The following is a 17,729-nucleotide window of genomic DNA, read 5'->3' as shown; positions in this document are numbered from 1 at the left end:
ATCTTGATGAAATATAATAGTTATTTTTGCTTTTGTTTCCCTTGCCTCCGGAGACATGTCTAGAAGTAGTTGCTGTGGCCATGGTCAAAAAGATTGCCTGTTTTCTCCTCTAGGATTTTGATGATTTTCTGTCTTACATTTTGGTCTTTCATCCATTTTGAGTTTATTTTTGTGTAAGACAGTGGTCCAGGTTCATTCTGCATGTCACTGTCCAGTTTTCCCAACATCATATGCTGAAGGGACTCCCTTTTTTCCACTGGATATTCTTTCCTGCTTTGTCAAAGATTAGTTGGCCATACATTTGTGGGTCTATTTCTGGGTTCTCTATTCTGTTCCGTTGATTCATGTGTCTGTTTTTGTGCCAATATCATACTGTCTTGATGATTACAGCTTTGTAATACAGCTTGAAGTCCAGAATTGTGATGCCTCCAGCTTTGGTTTTCTTTTTTAACATTACTCTGGCTGTTCAGGGTTTTTTCTGGTTCCATACAAATTTTAGAATTCTTTGTTCTGGCTCTGTGAAGAATGCTGGTGTTATTTTGATAGGGATTGCATTGACTACATAGATTGCTTTCTGTAGTATTGACATTTTAACAATATTTGTTCTTCCAATCCATGAGCATGGAATGTTTTTTCATTTCTTGTGTCTTCCGTAGTTTTCAGCATATAGATCTTTTACCTCTTTGGTTAAGTTTATTCCTTGGTATTTTATAGTTTTCAGTGCAGTTGTAAATGGGATCAATTCCTTGATTACTCTTGCTGCTGCTTCATTATTGGTGTATAGATATTCCACAGATTTCTGTACATTGATTTAATATCCTGTGACTTTGCTGATTTCATGTATCAGTTGTAGCAGTTTTTTGGTGGAGTCTTCTGGGTTTTTCATGTCGAGTATCATGTCATCTGTGAATAGTGAAAAGTTGACTTCTTTCATGTGGATTTGAATGCCTTTTATTTCTTTTTGTTGTCTGAATGTTGAGGCCGGGACTTCCAACACCATCTTGAACAACAGTGGTGAGAGTGGACATCTCTGTCATGTTCTTGACCTTAGAGGGAAAGCTCTCAGTTTTTCCCCATTGAGGTTGATATTAGCTGTGGGTCTTCCCTATATAGCATTTGTGATGTTGAGGTATGTTCCTTTTTGTCCCTGCTTTCTTGAGGGTTTTTATCAAGAAAGGATGCTGTATACTGTCAAATGGTTTTTCTCTATTTAGAGGATCATGTAGTTTTTTTAATTTTTTATTAATGTGATGTATCATGTTGGTTGATTTGTAGATGTTGAACCAGTCCTGTATCCCAGGAATAAATCCCACTTGATTGTGGTGAATAATTCTTTTAATGTAATGTTGGATTTGGTTTGCTGGTATCTTGTTGGGAATTTTTGCATCCATGTTCATCAGGGAAATTGGGCTGTGGTTCTCCTTTTTAGTGGGGGTCTTTATCTAGTTTTGGAATCAAGATAGTGGCTGGTCTTATAGAATGAGTTTGGAAGTTTTTCTGCCATTTGTATTTTTCGGAACAGTTTCAAAAGAATAGGTATTAACTCTTACTTAAATGTTTGGTAGAATTCCCCTGGAAAGCTGTCTGGCCCTGGAGTCTTGTTTGTTGGGAGGTTTTTGAGTAAGATTTAATTTCTTTAGTGGTTATGGGTCTATTCAAATTTTTTTTTCTTTTACATTTATTATTTATTTTATTTTATTTTTTTAATTTTTTTTTCAACGTTTTTTATTTATTTTTGGGACAGAGAGAGACAGAGCATGAATGGGGGAGGGGCAGAGAGAGAGGGAGACACAGAATCTGAAACAGGCTCCAGGCTCCGAGCCATCAGCCCAGAGCCTGACGCGGGGCTCGAACTCAGGGACTGTGAGATCGTGACCTGGTTGAAGTCGGACACTTAACCAACTGCGCCACCCAGGCGCCCCTATTATTTATTTTTGAGAGACAGAATGAGACAGAGCACAAGTGGGAGAGGGGCAGAGAGAGAACGAGACACAGAATCCAAAGCAGGCTCCAGGCTCCAGGCTCCAGGCTCCAGGCTCCGAGCTTCAGTTTCAAGGCTTCGGGTTCCTTGGACCACTCAGGTCATGGGAACCTGGGCTGCAAATCTGCTTGAGGATTGGTTTCCTTTGGCTTCCTTTACATAAACAGTGTGTCAGCTTATTGTATAGAGGTTTAGTTCTTGGATTCCTTTCCTTTTTTAATGTTTGTTTATTTTTGAGAGAGCGAGAGGAGAGCGAGGAAAGCTGGGGAGGGGTGGAGAGAAAGAGGGAGACACAGAATCTGAAGTAGGCTCCAGGCTCTGAGATGTCAGCGCAGAGCCTGACATGGGGCTTGAACCCATGAAGTGCAAGATCATGACCTGAGCCGAAGTGGGACGCTCAATTGACTGAGCCACCCAGGCGCTTCAGTTCTTGGATTCTTTGTCTTATACAGTCTTTTTGGGTTTTCATGTTTCTTTTCCTGACCTCATTTTTTCATCACCTCATTTCAAATCAAAAGTCTAACTTTGCCAGGATCTGCAAATGCTTTCAGGGCAAAAGAGGGTTTCTGTGCTTATGTTCTCCAAGTTTCTGTTTTCTCCTTCACTTGGTCCTGGTAATTTCTTACGATTTTGTCAGGAGCTTAATGATTTTAATATTCTTAATATTTGATCCTGGGTTTTTATGCCTTTTTAGAGGAATGTTTGAATGACATACCTTACTCATTACCCCAATGGAATTTTCAGTTTCAGTTTTGTAAATGTCATTTCTAGGGGCGCCTGGGTGGCTCAGCTGGTTAAGCGTCCGATTTCGGCTCAGGTCATGATCTTGCGGTTCGTGAGTTCAAGCCCCGCGTCGGGCTCTGTGCTGACAGCTCAGAGCCTGGAGCCTGTTTCAGATTCTGTGTCTCCCTCTCTCTCTCTGACCCTCCCCCGTTCATGCTCTGTCTCTGTCTCAAAAATAAATAAACGTTAAAAAAAAATTAAAAAAAGTCTTTTCTAGAAGTTTTATTTAGTTTATAGATATCTTCCTTTTTTAGTTTTTAAAGAATGTTATAATACTTTTTTTTTTTTTTAATCCACAGCCAGTAATTTTAACATCTGAAATTTTTGCAGATCCAAGTACGCCTTTCATTTATTATGCTGACTCTGCTCATGGTGCTTTGTTTTCTCTTGTGATTTTGAGGTCATGTAACTTCATCTGTGGAACTTCTTTAAGACTTGGATTGGAAGTAAATTTCTACAGAGAAAATTTGCATTAGCAGTTCTGGATTCCTGGGTGAACTTAAGGACATTTCAAATTAAGTTTCGGCTTGGAGCTTTTTAGAACATTCAAGCAGCATACATTCAGTTCTCATACATGCTGAAGTACTAGTTTGTGATTATGATTTCTCAGAGGAGACATTTATTACCAGACTATAATAAATAGTACCATAGCAGACACCATAGTCTTTGGTAATCATTTTCCTCTCTCCAGATCTATTTTTCCCATTTTGTTTTCAGAGGTGGACCACTAACCTTTTCATTTCTACCCAGATTTTCAGAGTGGAACTTTAAAAAAATATGAACTTGAAACATTCTGTGGTCTAGCATCTTTCATCATTTTTCATAGTGTTTATGACTTCTGAACTACCTCTGAACAAGTCATATAAATCCTGTTATCTTGTCCTTGTTATTTTTCTAACCATAATTGCTATGATTCTTCCCTCTTACTTTATGTTTCATGCTACTGAAATGCATTTCATTTAGACATTTAGATGTGTCATCTCGTCTCTTTCATTTTTGTCTTTGTACATGCTCTTTGACCTGTCTGTGATATTTCTTTCTCTCCTAGCTCCCACTACTCTTATTAATTCTTACTGGCTTTCAAATGTTTGAACTGATCTGTCACTTTCTGGAAGCCTTCCTTGAACTTTCCCTCTTTATGTCTGTCTCCCCTTGCCTCTAACTTTTATTGATCCTTTTTGGCTTAAGTTCCCCGTCTGTATATTTCCAGAATTTCTGAGTGAGTGCCCATCAGCAGTTATCATTGATTATTTGTCTGCTTGCATTGTAAATACCATGAATTTTTAAGGCCCAGTTTCTAGTTTACACCATCATTATCATGCTAATCGTTAACACTAATTGACTATATATGCTAGACACTGTGGTTAATCATTTTAAGTTGCATTATTTTGTTTAATCCTTCAGGATATGAATAACTATGATTATTCTCTTTCTCCAGTTGAGAAAAGTAGTGACAGACTAGTTATTATCATGCCTAAGTTTAGGTAGCTAGTAAGAGGACATAGAATAATTTGAATCCAGGGAAGAGCATGAACTTTTTTTTCACCCTATTTTTTCCATGAGGTTTAAAAGTAGAATGCACACATATAAAGCACATAGACTAGTACGTAACATTTAGTATTTAATAAATATTAGCTATAGAGTCAAAAGCCTTTTTTCATAATATTTCAATATATAAATGTAATATTTTAGAAAACTAAAAATCAAGATGTGCAATGATAAAAATAAAGTATTGAATAATTTCACCATTAAGAGGTAAATTACTTACAATATTTTTGTATTGTTTCCTTTCATATGCATTATTTCTATAAATACCGTTTAAACTTGCCCTTTTTATTCTGCCCTTTTTATTTAATACATATTCTGTGAATATGTATTCCAATTTGGAATAAAGTCCGTTATCTTTTATAGTGGTTACATGGTATGCCATTGTGTGTATGTACCATCATAATTTAATTTATCTCCTATTGAATATTTATATTGTTTCCTTTGTTTAGCTGTTATTAAAATGTAGCATCAAACATCCTCATGTTTACTGGTGAGTGCTTGGGAGTTAATAGTCTTGAAAAGTCAGTAAAAGTAGATGATGCCAATATCAGTGCATCTATATTTGCATAATTTTCCTTCATTTTGGAGTATCTCATGGAGGAAAGAAAAGTAGTTGAACAAATAATTTGTTTTCTTGGTATGTATTTTTTTATTAAGTACTACCAATCCACAACTCTCTTTTTTAGAATTACAGAATGAAAACTTAAAAGAATCAAATGAGAAGCAGGATCATTTGACATCAGAACTAGAAGATACTAAAATGTCTTTGCAAAGAAGCGTGGTATGATTTAAAAACTGATTTGTGTGTGATAAGCCTCACACTACGAATCAATAAATACTTATAAAATGCTAATACTGTGTACAAGGACCCGGAACTTCATCCCAGTCTACAAAATGCTTATAATTAGAAACATTGGGTAAAAACGCATCAAAAGTATAAAATAGAAGACTCTGCTAAATACCAACAGAGTGATTCAGGCTAAAATTGTTACAGTAGTTCTAAAAATGGAAAGAACACTGTGGGCTAAGAAGACTCCATTGGGAGGTTGGGACTATAGGTTGGCTTTGGGAGAATGGTAAATTGAAGTAGGAATACTGAATGGGCATTGAAATTGGCCAGGGTGGGGTAATGGAGGAGGGTGATAGAATAATAAGGAGGGAGGAGAGGCGGCAAAGGCAGATGAGTTCAGTTTTTTTTCTTAAGGCCCTTGGATTATAGCTTTTGTTTTGTATTTTATTTCATTTAGATTACTCAGAAAGCTTTAGAGGAAGATTTACAGGTAGCAACAAAAAAAATATATCAGCTCACTGGAGAAAAAGAAACTCAGATGGAAGAATTTAACAAAGCTAAAGCTGCTCATTCATTTGTGGTTACTGAACTTAAAACTTCTGTCTGCAGCTTGAAAGAATTATTGACAACAGAACAGCAAAGGTAAAGCTATTTTTATTTAGCTAGATAAAAACAATTTATTTCCAATATTCACTGTATTTTCTATTCATTGTCAAGTGACTTCTAATTCCTATAGTATCTGTAACCAAGTCTCTTTTTTAATTTATAAAATGGGAATACATTTTAAAAGTTTGTATTAGGTAGGCAGGTGTCCTGGGAGAAGATAGCAGGTATTCTTTAGGATAGTTCCCATGCATACTTGGCCACAGAGTCCAGCTATATAAACAAGCTCATAAATGCTGATGCAGTGATAGGACGTATTTAATTAAACTGTGGATCATTATTAGCTTCATAGAAATAACTTCCCAGGTTGTGAGTTTGTTTTACTTGGGTCTGTAACCTCTCTGATGTATAAAATTAGTACTAGCCTGGTATAGGGTAGGTACTCAAAACATTTTTTTTATTAAATTAATGAATTAGTGAATATTATATATAAGATATTCATTTGAATTTCATCTAAATAACAGTTTGTCTAAAGCTTGAATTAAAAACTTACTCTGTTTTCACTATATGTGTATTTTTAAAGCTGTGTTATGAGGCCTAAGTTATTATTTTTGTCCCATTAGCATTAGGGTTTAGTAAGTCTAGTAGGATGAAAGACAGGAACACGCTTTTCTGTGAATTCATGACCCGAACCTAGTAGTATTTCTTCTCTACTGCTTATGTATGGTGGTGGAAGAAAAGCTAGTTTTTCTACTTCAGCTCATCTTATATATTCTTTGTTGATATTATAGGTTATTTTCAAATTTTGAAATTGTAAGTTAGCTTAAATATCATCTGTTCCAATTATTTCAGTTAAAATTTTTTTTTAAGTATTTATTTTTGAGAGAGAGAGAGAGAGAGGGAAAGAGAGAGAGAGAACTGGGGAGGGGAGAGAAAGAGGTAGACACAGAATCTGAAGCAGGCTCCAGGCTCCAAGCTGTCAGCACAGAACCCGATGCAGGGCTCAAACCCACCAGCAGCGAGATATGACCTGAGCTGAAGTCGGATGCTTAACTGAGTGAGCCACCCAGGGGCCCCCAATTACCTCAGTTTTATAGATGAGGAAGCAGAAAGCTAGAAGAGTTAAGCGGATTGCCCAATTCTCACATTTATATTGTTTCTAAGGCAGAATTCAATGTAACAGTAGTTACATATTCAGTCTCTTTTAAAGTTCTAGGATGCATTAATTTGATTATCATCAATAGCTAAGAGATAAATTGTGACCATAAGCTTTAAGGTTTTATGCAGATATAATTAATATACAACTATTGATTAATAATAGTGATACCTTATTTTGAAATGTTATACTATATGGCATGGTAGGTACTCAAAAATTGTTTAATTGGGTGAATCTGTGAAAGATATATTGTTAAATTGCACCAGTTTTAGTTACTAGATGAATTGTGATTAAAAGAATGTTTTACATGTAAATTAATATTTTACAAGATTGGAAAAAAGTGAAGATCAATTGAAAATACTTACCATGAAGCTTCAGCAGAAATCACGTGAACTCGGTAAGATTTAGAGAATAACGTGTACGTGATAATATTAGTCTATTATACAGATATAAATGCTATTTCAGATTATAATATAGTTTCTCCTTTGTCATTTATCAATAATAATTATTTTGTAACTTTTAATTTGATTTTCAAAGACAGAAAATTTAAACCTTAAGAAAGACTATTCTGTGCCATTATGCAATTCATAGATGTCTAGAAGTGGAAGGAGCTTAAGAGATGTTTCTAGTTTATTTTTCTTATTTTAGGATTTAGAGGCCTTAATAATTCTTAATGGAAAAGGTCTGTTATATTTTAATTGAATTTTGACATTTTATTGATTAGTCATGTTGGATTATGAACTATCTATAGGAGAATGCTATCCTGTTTTGTCATGTAGTATTGTTAATACTCAATAGATTTCATGGCCAAAAGAGAAAGAAGTTCTGTAGTTATTTTGTGAATTTATAACCCTTTAATTAGCTAATCATAATTTAACTCCTGTATTTCATATTTACAAATCTTCATATGTACAGATGTGGAGAATTATAAAGCTATAAAAACATTTTTCCAATTTTGGTGAAAAGAATTATTTTTATAAATTAACTCAGGAATTTGCAGGTGTTTTCTAGACTGTCTCCACAACATTCTGTAAACTTTATTATTAGGTTTGAGAAATTGTGTAATTAAAATAATTGTAAGAAATTTTGCCTTGTTAGGATGTTTGGTTGAACTTTCAAAACTTATTTATGCCTTTCCTTTGGCAATGCTTAATCTCCCACTATAGACTAGACCAATCTTTGAGCATCCAAAATTGTACTTTTCAGTGGTAAATAATTCCTTTGGTATTATTTTATATTACAATGACTGTAAATGCAATTTTCATCTAATTTTTAAATCTTCCTTCAAAGCATAATGTAGTATTTTAAATCACTGCACATACCTGCTTTCTTAGAATTATTCAATTGAATGTGGTAGACTAAGGAATAATTTTAGTCCTTAAAATATCTTTAGTGGATATTTATTTGTAACAATTCAGTCTGATATTGAAGTTAAGTGGCTGTTATTGTCAGATTAACAAATCAAATGCATAAGGTGATTTTTCTCATAATAGAGAAATCTCTAATGAGAGAAAGGTTGAACACATAAAATCATTAGAGCAATGAGGGGATGAGCAAGAATTCTATTAAGAGAAGGGAATATTTAGAGTTTCTATTTATCTTATGCTTTGCATATATTTCATAATGAATAGTGTAGTACACATTTATATTTTAAAATTTTACACGATATATAAGTATGTATTTGGGGTGAATGCTCACAGACTTGTTGCTGATGGAGATGTGTTAATGCTGATGACAAGAGGAAGCCAAAGGTATCAATGTGGACTGCAGAATTGGAAATGATTCTCTAGAAGAGGTAGATTTTAAAAGTAGACTTTAAGGTATAAAGAGGCTTTGGGTAGTTGTAGAGAATGATGGAATGTATAAAGCATTATGTGTAGGAGAGCAGCATTAACAATGACATAAGTACTGAGCATTAGCTTATTTCCTTCTTTGGTTAATAGTATAGTTCTCAAAATCAAAATCTTGAATGATATTCTGTACTGTTCTTTCTCCCTTACTTTTCACTTCTAATTGGTTATCCAGTGCTGTTGTCTAACTTTTAATATCTATCTAGCTTGTAAGATCTAACTAATTTAACTCTATCTTGCGAATCTTTGTCTTTTTAAAAAATATTTATTAGAGGGTGCACACAGGTGGGGAAGGGGCCAGAGAGAGAGAGAGAGAGAGAGAGAGAGAGAGAATCCCAAGCAGGCTCCATGCTGTCAGTGCAGAGTCCTACCAGGGCTCAAACTCATGAACCATGAGATCATGACCTGAGCCAAAGTCAGACGCTTAACCGACTAAGCCACCCAGGTGCCTGTGGTTTACATTTTTAGAGGATCACTGCCACTTTTGTATGGCAGATAAATTTGGTGGTGGGTGGGGAATGATGATAGGAAAAGGACAAAGAGGAGAAATCATATTAGAAGCTGTTTGAGTGGTACAGGCATGAGAGACTATCTTTTAAAAGTGGAATCATATCACACTTTTGCTAGCATTTGGTGAGCTCTTGAATCTGAGGACACTGTCTTCAGCTCTGAAAAGTTCTCTTAATTCTTCTTTTCTAGTGTCATTGTTCTCTGTAAATTTTGATAGGTGGATTTTAGAAATTCTGAATCTTTTATATTTTTATTTAAAAAAATTTTTTTAATGTTTTTTATTCTTGAGAGAGAGAGAGAGAGAGAGAGAGCGAGCACGAGTGGGGAAGGGGCAGAGAGAGAGAGACATAGAATCAGAAGCAGGTTCCAGGCTCTGAGCTGTCAGCACAGAGCCCCAAACAGGGCTTGAACTTAACAAGCCATGAGATCATGGCCTGAGCCGAAGTCAGACGCTTTACCAACTGAGCCACCCAGGCGCCCCAGTCCTTTATATTTTAAAATTTCTCTCTTAAACTCTTTACTTTTTAGTTTATTTTGAGGGGAATTTTGGGAAAAAAGTTTTTTGGCTTCTCCCTAATAATTCAGTCTTTAGATATGTTTAATTTGCCTTTTTTTGTTTTTGGTAGAGAGCACATGCATGAGCTGGGTGGGGAGAGGCAGAGGGAAAGAGAATCTTTTTTTTTTTTTTAATTTTTAAAAAATATGTTTATTCATTTGTTGAGAGAGAGACAGAGACAGAGAGAGAGAGTGCACGCACAAGCAGGTGAGTGGCAGAGAGAGAGAAGGAGACACAGAATCCAAACCAGGCTCCAAGCTATCAGCACAGAGCCCCATGTGGGACTTGAACCCATGAACCGTGAGCTCATGACCTGAGCCAAAGTCGGATGCCCAACCAACTGAGCCATTCCGGTGCCCCAGAGAGAGAATCTTTAACCAGGCTCCATGCTTAGTGCAGAGCCCGACATGGGACTAGATCCCACGACCCTGGGATCATGACTAGAGTTGAAATAAAGAGTTGGATACTCAAATGACTGAATCACCAGGCACCCCTACTTTGCTGTTTTTAAAGTCTTAGTTACCAAATTTTAAGTTTCTGAGAGCTCTAGGTGATTAATTTCATGGATATTGTATCCTGTTGGAACATACTATACTTAGCAACATTTCTGCTTCTGTTTGCTCTATTAATTCCTTCTTGAATTTTATTTTAGTTCTTCTCTGAATTTGGTGCCTAACATTTATGGTTTTGCTTTTCTTCACTAATTGGTGATTTTTGATTATTTACTCATCTAAATATTTGAGAATCTTTTTTCTCCCACATATGTTATAATGTGATTTTTCTGATTATGTTGGGGGGAGACGGGAGGTACTGTAGGGAAGGGTGGGCTCGGTAGCTAATCTTTTGGATTTAGGGGATTGTTTGTAGAGATCATGAGCTGTTTGGGGGCACTGCCTTACCCCTTGGGCTCCAATTCCTAGGATCTTTGATTTAACCTGAGGTGGACTCTGTGGTGGGAGGTATAGTCACCTGGTCTAGTTGTTGCACATAGTCTTCAATGAATTAATGTAGGTGACCCCTCCTCCTTCTAGGATTCTTCAGTATTTTGGTTTGTTTATGGTAGTCTGTCTGGTTTTGTTATTGTTGTAAATATATATATATGAAGGGGTTTTTCCAAAGGAATTTTTATATGTTGAAGTAGACTTACAGATTCCTGGGGGGTCAGGATAAGCCAAGATTTCCTTTTGCCCCTAGCAGAGGTCACTCTGCCTGTTCCGAGGACTTGTCAGTGGGCTGTAGACAGTAAGGCAATTTAATTTTTCATTTGTCTTCGTTTTCCACATCATCATGGCAAACACTTAAATCCCTTTCCTTTATTCTTGGGTAGCCAGGACTGTCTGAGGAATATCACACATATCCCACCTGGGGGTGGGTGGTGCCATTAGCCTGTGTTTTGCCCTCAGCTTGTCCTGCACTCCCTCATCATATATTTTTATATATGATTTATATTTTATATATATATAAAACACACATATATATATATATGTACCTTTAAAAAATTTTATGAGAGTGGGGATGAGAGAATGTGAAGATATGCTTAGTCAACTATTTTTAATTAATCCTTGAGTTTGAAAAACTCTTTTTACCTAAAATGAAAATTGTGGTTAAATAAGCTTTGCTTGTGACAGGTGTTTCTTTTAGACTCCATGCTGGCATTTCCTATTTGTTTGATTTTTCCTTAAAAATTGTGGGCAATTATTACAATTTTTTATTTTTTACTTTTATTTTTTATTATTTTTTAAAAATATTTAGTTTTGAGAGAGAGTGTGTGTGCAGGCGGGGGAGGAGCAGAGAGAGAAGGAGACACAGAATCCAAAGCAGGTTCCAGGCTCTGAGCTGTCCACTCAGAGCTTGACGCAGGGCTCAAACTCACGAACCATGTGATCATGACCCAAGCAGAGGTCGGACACTTACCCAACTGAGCCACCCAGGTACCCCTGTTTATTTTTAATGTACAGAGTCTTGGAAATTTCCAGTAAATCTCTTATATCTCCATTTATTAAAAACCCTTAATTAACAGTGAAGAAAGACAATGTTTCAAATACAATAAAATTGTAGCTGACAGCTAGGCATCACTTGGGAACTTTGTAGGCGGTTAAAGAATTTAAGAAAGGAGGATAAAGGTGGTTTGGCCTGGAAAAGTTTTATAAATTTATTAGTCTAATACTGAATTAATAGAAGATAGAAATAAAAGCGTTGTGTAGAGTGTTATTATTTAGGGTAGGAAAAAAAAAGAAGGGTGTCAGCAGAGAAAACAGGAAATGCAAATAACACAAGGTCTTGAAAATCAAAAAGAGAAAAAGAGAGAGTAGTTGATAGCATTAAATTCCAGAAAGCTCCACAATAAAGAGGACTGAGAATTGTACCACAGAATGGTTATTGAGGATCATAGTTTTAATAATGTAATTATAAATAATGTAATTATAAATATTTTATAAATATAAATTATGAATTTATAAATATTAAAGTATTTATATTTATAAATACTTATAAATAATGTAAAATAATGTAAGAGATGTAATTAATGTAATGTCATGAGATAGGCATTAGTTTTGCATAGGACTAAGAAATGTGTAGATAACAAACAGGAATTTGTTTGCAAACCAAAGAAATTGGACAGTAGTAAGAAAAGGCAGAAACGTCAGTCAGATATTGTTTTGTATTCAAATAGATGTTTCGATGGGATGGGGGAAATGAAAGATTCCTTTACAGAGAGTCAGTATATATATTGGTTATATAAGCAACTAAAGTCTCAGAGGAGGTAGGAATGTTGAGGTCCAGAGTACAATGGTCAGAATTAGCTTGAGAAAAGTAGATCACTTGTCCTTTTTAGTTGAGAGTGAAGATTAAGAGGCCAGGTATTTAGACAGTGATGAATTAAAGGTAAAGGTACATGCTGAGTAACCTCATTCCAAATATATTTGGAGTGTGTGTGTGTGTGTGTGTGTGTGTGTGTATTGCTTATTTTGACTAATGAACTCCGGGCTCATTTGGTTGTGGAATTAACTTGATACAAACATTGCTATTAATACGTATCCATTATTTTTGCGTAGTTCCATTTGGACTTCTTCTATGCTTTATGGGGCTTTCTTTTTTATTTTATTTTTTTTAACTAACGCATTTACTTATTTATTTTTTAATATGAAATTTATTATCAAATTGGTTTCCATGCAACACCCAGTGCTCATCCCAACAGGTTCCCTCCTCAACGCCCATCACCCACTTTCTGCTCCCTCCTACCCCTCATCAACCCTCACTCAGTTTATTCTCAGTTTTTGTTTTTTTTTTAATAAGGGATCAGTTTATGGGTAACAGTATCGTTTTTTGTTTTTTGTTTTTTTTTTTTAAATAAGGATCAGTTTATTTTATTCTCAGTTTTTAAGAGTCTCTTATGGTTTGCCTCCCTCCCTCTATAACTTTTTTTTCCCCTTCCCCTCCTCCATGGTCTTCTGTTAAGTTTCTCAGGATCCACATAAGAGTGAAAACATATGGGATCTGTCTTTCTCTGTATAACATATTTCACTTAGCATAACACTCTCCAGTTCCATCCACGTTGCTACAAAAGGCCATAATAGCCAAACTATGGAAAGAACCTAAATGTCCATCAACTGATGAATGGATAAAGAAGTTGTGGTTTATATATACAATGGAATACTACTTGGCAATGAGAAAGAATGAAACCTGTCCTTTTATGGTGCTTTCTTTAGTTGCACTAAACCATCTCGGTTTTCTTCCCTTTCAAACTGTGGTATTCTTATTTCTCCTCTTTCCTTTCCTGTTCTTCTAATCTGGCTTTTCACACCTTGTATTCTTTTGCTTATTTTAGAAGAGATGACTAAGCTTAAAAATAACAAAGAAGTAGAACTTGAAGAATTGAAGAAAATCTTGGTAAGTATATAGTTTCTCTTATTAATACAGAGCAGTTATTTTTCAAAATAATATGAATCTGTTGACCTAGTCTCATACACTATAGATATTTTATATTAGTGTTTTCAACTAAATATAAAAAAATACACTTGTGTTTTAGTAAAACCACATTCTTATCTGTACCAAGTTTTATACATCTGTCTTGGCAAAAGTGTTTATGTTATTTGAACATGTGTTGACAGTACCTTTAAGTAAGAGCAATGCATATGATATAGCTGGTTGTAAATTTGGTATGCCTTTGATCCCTTTGAACCACAAAGCTACACTTTTAAGGAAGATATGTATGTTATATATTCAGTAGCTATGTTAAGTGTTCAGATAAAATCACGTTTAATGGATTTGTTAGGGTAGGCTTCATTATGTTTTAATTGATTATAATGTGTGGAGCGTGGGTGGCAAACTTTTATTTAAAGAACTGGATAGTAAATATTTTAGGCTTTATGAGCTATATACAGAATGTTAATTCTCCTCTCCTCCTATTTCCACACCACCTTCTCCTCCTCCTCTCTTTTATTTTTAAATAAAATGTAAAAATTATTCTTAGGTCAAGGGCCTACATAAAGAGATTGTGGGCTGATTTTATCTAGCAGGCTACAGTTTGCCAACCCTTGCTATATAGTATTGTTTATGATTATAGATATTTGATGGTGGGTTTAACCTATTGTGTCTCTACCTGACTTTGCAACTCCTGATTCTTCCATCTCTTGGGAAGCATTATTTCCAAATGCTTATCTTTTCTCCACTGAATTGCTTTAACTCAAACTCTTGTGAATAGTAATGTTTACATTGCTTTCAGATTTGATAATGCAGACTCATACTTTAAGTTTCAGCTTGAATATCAGTTGTTTAGGAAACCTCTCTTTAATACTCTTATCTAGTTTAGGTCTCTGTATGGCTTGTTCCCATAGCCACCCTGTACTTTTCCTGTATAGCATTTATCACAAATAGAATTATTTTTGGTAAAATTATTTAAAGCTTTATTCACCCTTTTGATTCCCCCTTACTTAGCACAGTAGGTGGTATACAGTAGGTCTTCAGTTAATAAATAGTGGAATGAATGTATGCTCCCATAAGGGCTAAGGGCTAAGAATCCATGCCCTGTTTTCCTTATACACCTAGTACTTAGTACAATGACTGACACTTTATGAATATTTGTTGAATGAATGAATACTAAAGCATTATTTTTAGTGTAAAGATTCACTCCTATGCAGACAAGAACTGGTTTAAGGTTTTGTTATATTTGGACAGCAATAGAACACAATTAATATCTTGGTCCTTAAAATTATGTTTTGATTGGTAATCTAGCTCTTTGCTTCTTAACTGTATGACTAAGAGCAATTTAACTAAACTCTTGATGCCTCAGATCTCCATCTCTGAAATGCACATAGCTAATGGGGTAGTTGTAAGGGATAAAATAATACATTTGCCCTTTTAACAAACATTTGTTGAGTTTCTGTTATGCTATACTCTGGGGGTACAGCTGGGAGCAAATGGATGCATATGCAGCTTTCATGGATCTACAGTCATGAAATAATCACATTTAAATATAAGCAGTCATTCAAAGGTAATATTACAATGGTGACAAAGGCAATAAAGGATTAATTTTCAGTGCTATGAGGCCTATAATTAAGGAATTTGAACTAGTTGGGTCAGGAAAGTCTTTTTTTAAAAAAATAAATATTGAACTGAAATTCAGAGAAGGAAGGGAAGAGCTTATCAGGTAGAGGAAATATTATGTGCAAAGTTTCTTTAATAGGAAGGAGTATGGTGAGTACAACCTCGAGTGAAAAGAAGAGAATGGTACAAAATGAGGCCAGAAAGTTAGGTAGTAGGAGCTTGGCAGTTCATGGCCTTTTAAATCTTATCAGGATAATTTTGTATTATCCCAAGAGGTATGGTAAACCCTAAGGAATTTCAGTAGGGAGTGACTTGGTTTGCATTTTGAAAAGCTCATTTGGCTTGCAGAATTGAGAACAGATTAAGATAGAACAGTTAATTAGACAGACAATCACAGTAGCTAGAGGAGAGATGATTGTAGCTTAGGCTGGGAAGTAGTGGTGAGAAAAAGTGGATGGTTTTGAGAGATATTTAAGATTTAAATACTTAGGTTAATCCAGGATGATATTAGCATTTGTTGAAAAGATTCTTTTTCCCCCTTGAATTGCTTTTGCACTTTTATAAAAAATCAATTGGCCATATTTGTGTGGATCTGTTTCTGGACTATTTCTGTTTTCTTGATCTATTTGTTATCAATTCACTGACATATTAGTGTTTTGATTACTGTAGCTTAATAGTCTTAGATTTGGGTAGTGTGGTTCCTCTGGCTTTAATATTCTTTTTCAAAATTGTTTTAGCTATCCTAGTTCCTTTATCATCTAGATTTTCAGCTTGTCTATTATCTAAGGAAATCCTACCAGAATTATGATTGTAATTGTGATTGTAATTGTAATTGTGATTATGATTGTAATTGTGTGAAATCAAGTTAGGTTGAATTGCTGTTATTACTTATGTTGGGTCTTCTAATATATGAACATGGTATCTGTCCATTTGTATAGATCTTCCTTCATTCTTTAGCATTTTTTAGTTTTCAACATACAGATCTGTACATGTTGTATTTATACCTAAATATTTCCTTTCTGGAAAGTGTTTTAAGTAGTATTTAAAAGTACTTTTCCCAAAAAACCTGTATTTTTCCAGTTGTACATTACTAGCAGGTGGGGATACAATTGCTTTATGCATTGGCCTTGTATCCTACAGTCTTGCCAAAATCATTTATTTTTTATTTTTTTAATGTTTGTTTATTTTGAGAGAGAGGGAGGGAGCAGATAGGGAGAGATGCTGTCAGTGCTGAGCCCGATGTGGGGCTCGATCTCATGGCTGGTGAGGTCATGACCTGAGCGGAAACCCAGAGTCAGATGTTTTAATCCACTGAGCCACCCAGGTACCCCTTTTCAAAATGACTTACTAGTTCTTGGAGTTTTTTGCACATTCCTTATAATTTTCTATGTAGACAGTTATTTTGTCTGCAAATAAGGACAGTTGTAGTTCTTTTTTTCTTGTCTAACTGCACTGGCTCAGACTTCCCAGTATGATGTTGAAAAGGAGTGGTGACCATGTACATCTTTGATGTGATCTTAAGGGAAAATATTCAGTGTTTTACCATTAAATATGATGTTTAATTCTAGTTTGTTTTTTTTTTTTTTTTTTGGTGGAAGTGCCCTTCTGTTCCTAGTTTAAGCTTTTTTTCTTATGAATCTGTGTTGAATTTTGTCAAGTGCTTTTTCTGTGTTTACTGATATGATCATGTTGTTTTTCTTATTTAGAATATTAATATTCTAATCAATGTCATACATTGATTTTCAAATATTGAACCAGGCTTGTATTTCTGGGATAAATCCCAGTTGGTGTGGTATATTATTCTTTTTCTAAATTGTTGAATTTATGAATATTTTGTTGAGGATTTTTGGTTTTGTGTTCTTGAAAAGTCTATAGTTTTCTTCAATGGTCTTTATCTGGTTTTGGAATCAGGCTAATACTGGCCTCATAAAATGAGTTGGGAAGCATTTCTTTCTGTTTTCTGGAAGAGATTGTATACAACTAGTGTTATTTCTTCCTTAAACATTTGGTAGAATTCTCTGGTGAAATCATCTGGACTTAGAGATTCTTTTTTGGCAAGATTTTAAAGTATGAATCTAATGTTTTTCATTATTACAGAACTGTTAAGGTGACCTGTTTTATCTTAGGTGATTTGGTAGTTTGTGGTTTTTAAGGAATTAGTCCATTTCATTGAAGTTGTCAACTTTCTGTGCATAGAGTTGTTCGTAGCATTCTGTTATTTTTTTAATATCTATGGAGTCTATAGTCTATAATCTTTGATTACTAATATTGGTGATTGGTGTCTTCTGTCTTGTCAGTCTTGATAGAAGTTTATTGATTTTACTGACCTTTTCAAAATAACCAGCTTTGTGTTTTGTTGATTTTTCTCTACTGTTTTTCCATTTTCAGTTTCATCAGTTTTGGCTCTT

General features: G+C 34.8%; 1 protein-coding gene across 3 annotated transcripts in view; it reads left to right on the top strand.

Annotated features, from left to right (window-relative positions):
• SYCP1 (synaptonemal complex protein 1) overlaps positions 1–17,729 on the top strand; it is a 123,166-nt gene that overhangs the window by 33,148 nt on the left and 72,289 nt on the right. For all 3 annotated transcript variants that reach the window (XM_049616501.1, XM_049616499.1, XM_049616500.1), the window contains exons 13-16: positions 4,999–5,093; positions 5,560–5,744; positions 7,191–7,258; positions 13,604–13,665. In XM_049616501.1, coding sequence (XP_049472458.1) covers positions 4,999–5,093; positions 5,560–5,744; positions 7,191–7,258; positions 13,604–13,665 — 410 coding nt within the window. The remainder of the gene's footprint in view (positions 1–4,998; positions 5,094–5,559; positions 5,745–7,190; positions 7,259–13,603; positions 13,666–17,729) is intronic.

Source organism: Panthera uncia (assembly GCF_023721935.1).
Source record: "Panthera uncia isolate 11264 chromosome C1 unlocalized genomic scaffold, Puncia_PCG_1.0 HiC_scaffold_4, whole genome shotgun sequence".
NCBI classification, from domain to species: domain Eukaryota; kingdom Metazoa; phylum Chordata; class Mammalia; order Carnivora; family Felidae; genus Panthera; species Panthera uncia.
The sequence above is the reverse complement of the archived record's forward strand: the minus strand, read 5'-3'. Positions and strand labels throughout refer to the sequence as shown.